A 10,037-nucleotide genomic window follows, 5' to 3' on the forward strand; every position below is an offset into this window, starting at 1 on the left:
TCAAGATTTTTTTGTAACTGTAAAATAAATCATGATGGTATCTCCAGCATTATCCTGTTTCTTGTTATTTCTCTTCTAAGTCTACATATGTTAATAAGTTAAATTTATGGTCTACATCTGTTTCTCTTCCAGCATTATCATGTAAAATAGGGTTTTTTTTTGGGCTGGAAATTTATTTTTAATCTATTTTTAATTTAAAATGTCTAAGAAATACGTAAAAACCTTGTTAAATAAATCCATAATTTCTAAAAAAAAAATGGCACCAAACCCTAAAATTCCAAGGTAAGATCTCTTTTTGTATGCACTTTGAAGATTTAAAAACATCTCATTTGAACTCCTCTTATTATATAAAATTATTTTATATAAAAATTAATTATTTTGATTATTAGAATTATTGCAACAAAAAATTTCTCTTTTTAAGTTGGAATACAGTGAGCCTCTTTCTCTTTTTATATTAAAAAAACTAAAAAAATAAAGTTTAATATTAAAATTAATTTTTTTAAAATTGAAAGAACAAGTCAATTAATAAACTAAAAAGATAAAAGAACTAAAATGCACTTTTAAATAAATCAAAATAAAAATTTATTGAAAAAACACTATTGCAATACAAGTTAATTCTGAGATTGTGAACATTAGGAGGTGTAGAGAATAAACTAATATAATATTATCTAATTTTATTTCTTAGTTGGGTCCAAAAATCATATTCTCCTTTTCCCTTCATGCCAAAAATCATTTTAAAGAGTTAAATTGTCAATATAACTATTTCAATACTGTAACTTAGCCTTTTTTTTTTTATGGGGCACTCCGATGAAAAATAATATTTTAAAAAATCTTTTTGTATTTTATATAGAATGAAAAAAGAAAAAAATAGTTTAAAGTGAAAAAAAAGTTAAAATTTCTCTCTTATTTTATGACTTTTCCTCCAAAAATACATAGGAGAAGAGAAGGGATTTTGGCTTTCCATATCCCATTCCCTTATTGTGTTTAATATTGTTTTTCGGAAATAATTTTTTATTTTAAATTAAATTTTTTTATATTTTTATATTTTTTTTGGTACTGAAATTAATAATAATTTTTAAATAAAAAATATTATTTTAATATATTTTAAAAAATAATAACTACAACAATTTTAAATACACTACGCTTGCTGACGGCGGCTTCACCGTAAAACTATCCGGCATCGGCTGTATATGTGAACAAAAGGACCAAAATACAACAATAGGTAAAAAGAATGGACCAAAAACCAGAAAAACTAAAATTTAGTCATTACGGTATTATATAGAAAAACTGTCCACATTTCACAGCTTTTGTAAATAAAAAAGATAGGGAAGAAATGCACATCAACAGCTAGAAAAATCCAAAATTCACTACACATAAATAAAAATCTCTCTTTCTGTCTCTCTCTCCCCCTTATCTCCTCTTTGGCTTGCTCCTCTGCTAGGGTTTTTCCTTTTTCCTCTAATGTATCTGCTCTATTTTTTTTAATAAACAAAGCAGTGGTAGGTAAAGATTAGTACTGGTAGATAAGAGAGGGAGAGGGTGAGATGGCGTCGAATCCTGCAAATCTATGGGTGTTGTTAGGACTAGGACTAGCTGGTATTTTTTTATTCACTAAAAAGTTCAAGAAAGTTCTTAGAGAAGATTTTGGCGCTTTTATCCACAAGCTTCAGTTGCTTCCTCCGCCGCAGCCTGCTCCTCCTAAAGCTCCCCATCCTCTCACCGGCCTTACTTTCGCCGTCTCCGACTTGTATGTCCCTTCACTTCTGTTCATCAATTTTTTTTTTTGAATCAGTTATTGGAGAGTAATTGAAATAAGCTTTGTTTGTCGATTAGTCTTGAGTTCAATATTCTTTTTAGGGTTTTAACTTTGTGGTTTTTAATTTTTCAATTTACATTTTTCTTTCTGGGTGAATGGCTAATATATTGGGATTGTCAGATTTGATATTGAAGGACATGTGACTGGATTTGGTCATCCAGACTGGGCAAAGACACACGAGGCGGCTTCTCGAACATCTGTTGTTGTTTCGACTCTTGTTGAAGGAGGTGCTGCTTGTGTCGGTAAAACTGTTATTGATGAGCTTGCTTATAGGTGTGTTATTGTTCTTTTCAAATTTCTACAGATTGCAAACTTAGGGCATACTATGAATTTATGCTTTCTTTTGTATGATGATGATGATGATGATGTTTGCTTTGCGTGCTGTTTGTTTTCAGTATCACTGGAGAAAACAAGCATTATGGTACACCTACCAATCCTGTTGAGCCTGCACGAGTACCAGGTGGATGCAGTAGTGGAGCTGCTGTGGCTGTAGCTGCTAATCTGGTTGACTTCTCTTTGGGTGAGCTTGTTATTATCTTTCTTGTGACTTCTTTTCTGTTTAGATAACCAGGCAATCTTCGTTGATCATGGGGTTGAGTTCAGAAACATTTGAATTGCTTTCATGCAAATGTTTTATGTGAAACCTTTGTATATGCTTGGGTGGCTCTCCTTTTGTTTCCAAACTATCATTAGTGTGAATGTCCTTTAGACCGCAAGGCAATCACAGTTGTCATAAATTTGAAATCCCAAAGTTGTCTTATGAGCAGGTTGCGTGATTGTATATCAAACAATCTTGATTTTTATTCACTTGATTTTGGTCACTGCTGTTGTTATGATTAAGTTGGGTCATTGATGGATACTGGTTAGCATGAAGCTCTCTAACATATTTAACAGTTTGTAAATTGGTTTGTTCTTTTGTTGTTTTTTATTTTTCTATGTGCGGCATAAACCTTTTTTATATCAGTCACCGAGACAAATCTTATTAATTGAATATTTCGTAATGGAGTTATTTTTTTATATATACTTATATAAAGTACATTTTAAATTGGCAGTGATTATAATTTAATTCTTACAGAAACCAAAAATATTTTACTGTGATTTAATTGAAGTTGATTTACATATAGCACAAGTTATATGGTTCCTCAAATAGAAATGGAATATGATAATAAACTATTCTATAAATGGAATGCATGATTTGCATGATACTTTTTTTTGAGAAAATTTTATAGTGCACAAAGAGTTACTAGTGATATCCTATTAGATACTATCTGGGGCCTACTTTCTAGAAAGAGACAAACACAAATAGGAAATAGAATAAAATCCATTACTCACCAAAAGTCATAATAATATTTTTACCTAGGATTTCTCTCTCCTTACTTGTATCTATCTATTTCTTGAAAATGGACTCCAGGAAGTAACTAATAGGATGCCACTAGTTTCTTCCGGAGCATCATAAAATTTCGACTTTGTTTGACGGTATTTATTCATGTAATATAGGATACTGTTGTTCAGGTCATTCTGCTGTTAAATTTCTTTAGGTTATGCAAGCTTTTTGTGAACTTTTGGCATTTTCAGACCACTCAATAAAATTTTAGCTTTCTGGACATTAAGTTAACCTCTATAAAACATGTGCAAATTTTGTAATGTGCATTTGATACAGATATTTTTATGGCAGGTGTTGATACTGTTGGTGGTGTGAGAGTACCTGCTGGATTTTGTGGTATCATAGGATTTCGTCCCTCATATGGAGCTATTTCAAAGATAGGAGTCTTACCTGTTTCACCCAGTCTTGACACTGTTGGTATGTAAGGGTCACATTTTGGAAATAATGTTGTTGACGACCTACATTTTTCTGTATTGCAATTGTTGAATGTCTATTGTTGGTCTCTATTTCAAATTGATGTAGGTTTTTCTGATTGAACATTTTTCTCTCATATTACTTTCAAGTAGGAATATGATTGATGTGTGTGTGTTTCAACTTGCTCCATATGTTTTTTAACTTAAAAAAATATAGTTGGAACACAATATGATTTAGTATTTTGCACAGATCTTGGCTTTACCTTTTCAAGAAAAGAACCAATTATGCAAATGTTTAAGCTAGGATTGATCATATAATTACTTATTGTGTAATTTTACTTGGTGATGACTGATATCAATTCTCTTGAATGCGAACTGAAGTTTAGTCTTTTCGTTGCACATTTATTTAACGAGCTAAAGCTCTAAACTTTGTAGTGCCCTGCACTACTGACCAGTTATGACATTTCATTGTTTGTTGCTTGAGGCAAGCAAATTTCACCTTAATCCATGCTTTGGAACGTCCTAAGAGCTGGTTTTGTTGCCTTAATAAGCTCCTTGAACTAGATCAAAATAAAAATAAAAATATATCAAAACCTTGCTCTGAAGTTGAATTTGCTTCTTTATTTTTCACACCACTTTTTATGTAATTTATTTTGCTTTGAGCATGTGTGTAACGTCATCTTTGAAGTAGAGGTCATTTTATTCTCGTCTAGCCATTGATTGACTATTACTTTGAATTGATGAGATTCCTTTTGATTCTCTCTGGTTGCCTCATCAATACTAATTTTGATCAACTTCTGAAACAACTCTTGCAGGTTGGTTTGCTAAGGATCCTAATATTCTGCAACGTGTTGGACATGTTCTTCTTCAATCTGCTTTTGGAGGTCACCGTAGTCCTAGGCAAATTATAATGGCAGATGATTGTTTTCAATCACTAAAGATTCCTGTTGATAGAATTGCCCAGGTGGTGGTTAAGTCAACTGAAAAGCATTTCGGAAGTATGTCATGATCTTCTGACCTAGAGTTGTAAATTTTTTCCTTTGTTATATTTCACAAATATTTGCTCTTCTCTAGTGGAGTTTGTCTCTGAATTATACCTCGACACACTTCTCCAGGACAATTATTGAAGCATGAAATTCTTGATGTGTATCTGAAATCTAAAGTTCCAAGCCTGAAAGAGTTCCACAACAAAAAAACAAATGGTGAAGTTAAAACTTCTTCAATAAGATTGCTTGCGAATGTCATGCAGCTTCTTCATAGGTAAGTCTTTCAGATAATCAAGTGTGAATATATGATTGAACTTGTTGTGGAAAAGCTGAGAATGGGATATACAGTTGTAGTCAAAATTTCCTTTGAAGGCACGATGACAGTTTATCTACTGCTTGTAATTGTACCACTGTAGAACTTTGTTCTTTTTTCCACTTTTTGTAATATGATTGGAAAACCAATATCGAAATTAGTTTTTGATTAGCTTTCTTCATCTGTTTTTTTGGTCGCTTGGGATGGAGGTATCATTATCGATCATATTTAGGCATATGGAGGTGGTTTGATATAGATCATTTATGTGTACAGTCCATGCGAGAAATTTATAGTGTTCAAACATCAATATCAGTTTTGGAACTTTAACCTTTTTCTGATAGTCATCTCCGAAGACATAAATCAGTATGTTTATATTGGGGTTTGTAGTTAATGAGAAATTTTATCAATAAAAAAAGAAAATCTGAGAGAGAGATTATCAGATGATTGGGCTAGATCTCTCGACTTCTTGTGTTGGAATAAAATGGGATTTCAACCAGTAGTTGCTTATGGCTTATAAAATGTATTTATAGTTTCTAATCAGGTGTAGTAGTTAGAGACTGTTTCCTACCTTCAAATTATGATCAATACATTGAATATACTGTTATTAGAAGCCTCATGATCTGTTAAAGTTACAACGGACAAACCAAATAATTATTTCCTCTGCATTTTGGACTAGACCTGGGTGCTCTTTGACTTAATTATATGTGTTATTTAACTTGTGGAGGAGGATAGAATTTTGTGATGTTCAATTTCTTGATGAGCATTTGAGTATGGTGTATGACGTGAAAGTCGGATGCTTCTTCACTTTATTGTACATTTATTTTGATATTTTCTTGACAATATGAATCTTGTCTCTATCTTGTAATAGATATGAGTTCAGAAGCAATCACGAGGAATGGATTAACACAGTAAAGCCAATTCTTGAACCCAATTTCTCAGCTCAGATGAATGAAATAATGGAGCTGTCAGATGCAGAGATTGAACTCTGCAAGTCTATTAGAGAAGAAATGCGTTCGGCTGTCAACTTCCTATTGAAGGTATTTTTTTTCCTTAAATGAAGACCTTTGAATTTGAATATCACAAGTCATCAATAGTTTATATAAACAAAAATATCATTTGTTGAAAACTACAAGAGATGCTTTGTTAATTAAAAGCTGATATTGGTTTAATGTCTATCTTATATACTGGAATTGATTTTTCTTCGCTTAAGCTTCCATCAACTCCTAATGGATGCATTAATGAATACAGCTAAAAGGAAAGAGTGGTTGTTTAGATTTTTAATGCAATGCCCAGCTTGTCTTATGTTTTCCGCCCAAATAAAGAAAAATGAGTCTTGGGAAAAAAGAACAGAGTTGAAACAATTAAAAAAACAATAATAATTGGTTGAACAGCATGTATGAGATCATTGTTTTTATTGCAATTCATCATCCTTTAATGCTCTCCTTTACTCTGTTTTTATGTGCTAGGTTGACGATAGGATTGTTACAGTGCATACAGTACCTTATATCTAACTTTGGCTTTTATTTTTTTCTCATTACACATCAATGTTAGTTCTGAAATGCAAGGATCTTGTATCCTTCAACTCTATGACTGGGCTTTAAGTGTATATGGTTATGCCCATTTTAGTTAGTTGCTGGAGTCATTATATCCTTGTCCCAGTTTATTTTATTTTATTTTTTGACTATATAACCTTCTGTCTTTCAGTGGGTTTCTTCTTCTAGAACTTCATTAACTCTTTTTTCATTTTATGAATATGTAGGAGCACTTGGAAAAGAAAACACATTGCACTTCCATTTTAATTTGTGTAATTGGTTCGAGTTAGGGTCTTGGAGCTTGAATTAACATTTCTGTTTGTTTTTCAAATAGTGCAACCTTGATTATCTAATTTTGATTTGTTTATTCATAATGGTTATATTGATTATGCCTTGTAAACACCTTTATTTTTTCTTCTTTTGGTTTCTGTGGCTTTCCAGGATGATGGGATTCTGGTGGTCCCGACAACTGCTTATCTTCCTCCAAAACTTGGTGGGAAGGAGATTTTATCTGAAGAATATCAGAGCTCTTCATTTGGTCTTTTGAGTATTGCTAGCCTATCAGGTTGCTGTCAGGTGAATCTCTCTCTCTCTCTCCCCCTCTCTCTTTCACACACACACACACACACAGAGACATGCATGCATGTGCAAATGGCAATAAGACGAGACATGCATGCATGTGCAAATGGCAATAAGACGCTGCACTGAATTCCTGTTTCCTCTTATAACAGCAAAGTTTTGTTATTTAACTTTATTTGTTTTTTTATATGTTTCAGGTCACTGTACCATTAGGATATTATAACAAGTGTCCTGTCTCAGTGTCCTTGATAGCCAGACATGGCAGCGATCGCTTTTTACTAGATACAGTGCAGACCATGTATAAAACTTTTCAAGAACAAGCTGAGACATATGTGAATTCCAAATTGAGTAACAAAGACAGCCGGGCAAATTCTGCTGAGATGGCTAAAGAAAAGGTAGATTATGCATTCTTCATGTGTCTTACCTGTCAAAACTGTAACATGTCCAGTGACAGATTTTGGATTGAATTTGATTGCACTTGGCATGTTGATCTTGATCTTTTATTTGTTGACTTTAATGCTTGCTTTAAATCGATTTCCATATGCACCTCAGAAGTTGACTGAGGGTCAAAAGTTAGAACTGAGCCTTGGATTTAGCTGTACTAATTAGATTCACTGTCATAATTAAAATGTTGTTCATAGTGCACCTTTGCACGATGAACTGTTCTAGATAATCAAATGGAATTTAATCTTGGATCCAGTGCCCATCTTGTTTCAATACTGAGAGTCTGTGTGTGTGTGTATAGTGAATTTAACTTTTTTTCACGTTCAGCTTGTGGTTCTCTCCCTCTCTTCAAAAGAGAAAAAGGAAGTCCACTGAATTTTTCTGAATTTATTTGCTAATTCTATTCATGTTGTTGATGATACTGCTTATTCAATGGTGTACGTGATGAATTTGAAAAGTTTTATGTTCTTTTCCTTTTAGATATCTCAGCCAGTTGGATGTGCACTTGTAGTGGTGATAGCATGGCTACTACAATTTTTTGTAATCATTAAACTGTTTATTTATCTTTCTGAGAAAATTGGCTTCTTGCTTGTAGCTCTTTGCACCCTTTTTCAATTGGTGTTTAAAAAATTAAATAAGTAAATGAAAAAACATTTCAAGGAAGATGCATAAGAGAAGATCACAGACACAGACCAGCAACACCTGAACAGAAGCTTGGTGATGCTGCCAATGATCAATGGATTTTTTTTTTTTAAATTTGATCAGCTTCTATAAATGTGCATTTTCATTTCAACTTATCATGGACTACATGAGATGGAAGACTTGTGATTCTTATAGTTTGGAAAATATGTTAGTAGTCATAACTTATCTTGGACTACATGAGATGGAAGACTTGTGATTCTTATAGTTTGGAAAATATGTTAGTAGTCATCTTTATGACTTTATTCAGTGTCTGGTTTCATGCAAAATATTAATTAGTTTCATATTGTTTTACTACCCTATATACTTTACAAATGTTTTTGTGCTATATTAGTTAATGGATCTTTATTGAGCCTGAACTTCTTTGCTTGCCACCTAATTCTATGATCAAGGGCAATCAAGCATTTAAGGAGCAGCAGTGGCAGAAGGCTGTTAGCTATTATACCGAAGCTATCAAACTTAATGACAAAAATGCAACATATTACAGTAACAGAGCTGCAGCATATCTTGAACTGGGAAGGTATTTTTTTTATTCTTCAACATTGTTGTATAGGTATCTTATTGTACTTGCTTGACATATTTTATTTTACTTTCAGTTTCCACCATGCTGAAGCAGATTGTTCCAATGCTATCAACCTTGATAAAAAGGTGATTTCTTGCAATTTTTTATTAGTTTTGTCATGGATTGCTTGTTATCACTATTTTTCATTAACTACAATGAATTTGTCTTTGAAACTTGCTCATTTGTTAAGGTTTGCTTTATACATCTGAAGCAACGGTTATCCCTGGAGATTTAGTGCATTGTGCTGTAGTTTATTCAGACTACTTTAACATTGGTTCCTGTTTTCCTTTTTGTTTCCAGAATGTTAAGGCTTATTTGCGAAGAGGGACAGCAAGAGAGATGCTTGGTTACTATAAGGATGCAATTGAAGGTGAGTCAATTCATCACATTACAAGTTTCTTTGAGTAGATTTATTCTTTGTTTCATCTTTTCATCTATATGTTGGCTGCTTGCTCCCTGGCTTTGGTCAAATCCAGGTTCCATGTCAACAGAGGCGAGGATAATTTAAATGGGCCCAAATTAAACATTGTTGGTTTCAATTAAAAAGAGGACAGTTTTTATTTTTGAAGGGGCGATATGCCAAATATATATTCGTCTTTGGAATTTGTCTGATCCATATCTTCCAGTTATTTATAATCTTACCGCTTGACCCCACTGGATTAATGAAACCTTTTATTCTTGCAGATTTCAAATATGCCCTGGTGCTTGAGCCAACTAATAAAAGAGCATCCCTTTCTGCTGAAAGATTGCAGAAAGTATTCGCAGCAGGTTATTGAAGTAAAACCAATAGTTTCCGGGAGGGGAGGAGTTTAAAATTTAGCAGTCATATACATCAAAGCTTCGGTTGGTGGCTCTATGCCAATGACCCCCAGTTAAGTAGTTGATACTTGCTAGATGCCAATTTATGCCTGATTTTTCCATGGGGCCTTTTTTGCCTGTAGAATTTGTGGTTTGATCGTATAGAACACCTTAGGAGCTCGGGAGAAATTGTTGCCAAAACATGTAATTATAGTCCAATTTTGTTTGTTTAAATATTCGACAACTGGCATGCAATTCTCGTTTTGAGGGGAGATTTTTTGCATGAAAAATCTTTCTTTTATTTGGATTTAGATCTTACCCCAACTATTAATCTCCTAGTGCATTATTCCATCACTCACATAAAAGGAGATAACCATTAATAGATTCCACTTCTATATATAGAAACGAGCTCTGTGCTTGAGAGAATGGGATCCTCTTAGTTTCCTCAGCAGGAAATGATGGACCTCCTCATTGTGTGGTTGGAAATACAACCCCATGGATTCTCACGGTT

General features: G+C 33.1%; 1 protein-coding gene and 1 long non-coding RNA gene across 2 annotated transcripts; one reads left to right on the forward strand and one right to left on the reverse strand.

Moving 5' to 3' along the window:
- Nucleotides 1-1,306: 1,306 nt before the first annotated feature.
- LOC105133353 (outer envelope protein 64, chloroplastic) lies at nucleotides 1,307-9,833 on the forward strand. Its single transcript, XM_011037311.1, has 13 exons — nucleotides 1,307-1,747; nucleotides 1,937-2,089; nucleotides 2,212-2,336; nucleotides 3,492-3,617; nucleotides 4,429-4,611; nucleotides 4,729-4,873; nucleotides 5,781-5,949; nucleotides 6,886-7,020; nucleotides 7,221-7,418; nucleotides 8,559-8,686; nucleotides 8,763-8,814; nucleotides 9,029-9,098; nucleotides 9,413-9,833. The coding sequence occupies exons 1-13, from the start codon at nucleotides 1,545-1,547 to the stop codon at nucleotides 9,502-9,504; spliced, it is 1,779 nt and encodes a 592-aa protein (XP_011035613.1). The 5' UTR covers nucleotides 1,307-1,544; the 3' UTR covers nucleotides 9,505-9,833.
- On the reverse strand, nucleotides 7,942-8,552 carry LOC105133352 (uncharacterized). The gene is made up of 2 exons (XR_843782.1): nucleotides 8,387-8,552; nucleotides 7,942-8,316 (listed from the first exon to the last, which is right to left on the reverse strand). It is a non-coding gene; the product is annotated as an uncharacterized LOC105133352 (long non-coding RNA).
- Nucleotides 9,834-10,037: the final 204 nt, after the last annotated feature.

This window comes from Populus euphratica, unplaced genomic scaffold (genome assembly GCF_000495115.2).
Source record: "Populus euphratica unplaced genomic scaffold, PopEup_1.0 scaffold114.1, whole genome shotgun sequence".
Taxonomy (NCBI): domain Eukaryota; kingdom Viridiplantae; phylum Streptophyta; class Magnoliopsida; order Malpighiales; family Salicaceae; genus Populus; species Populus euphratica.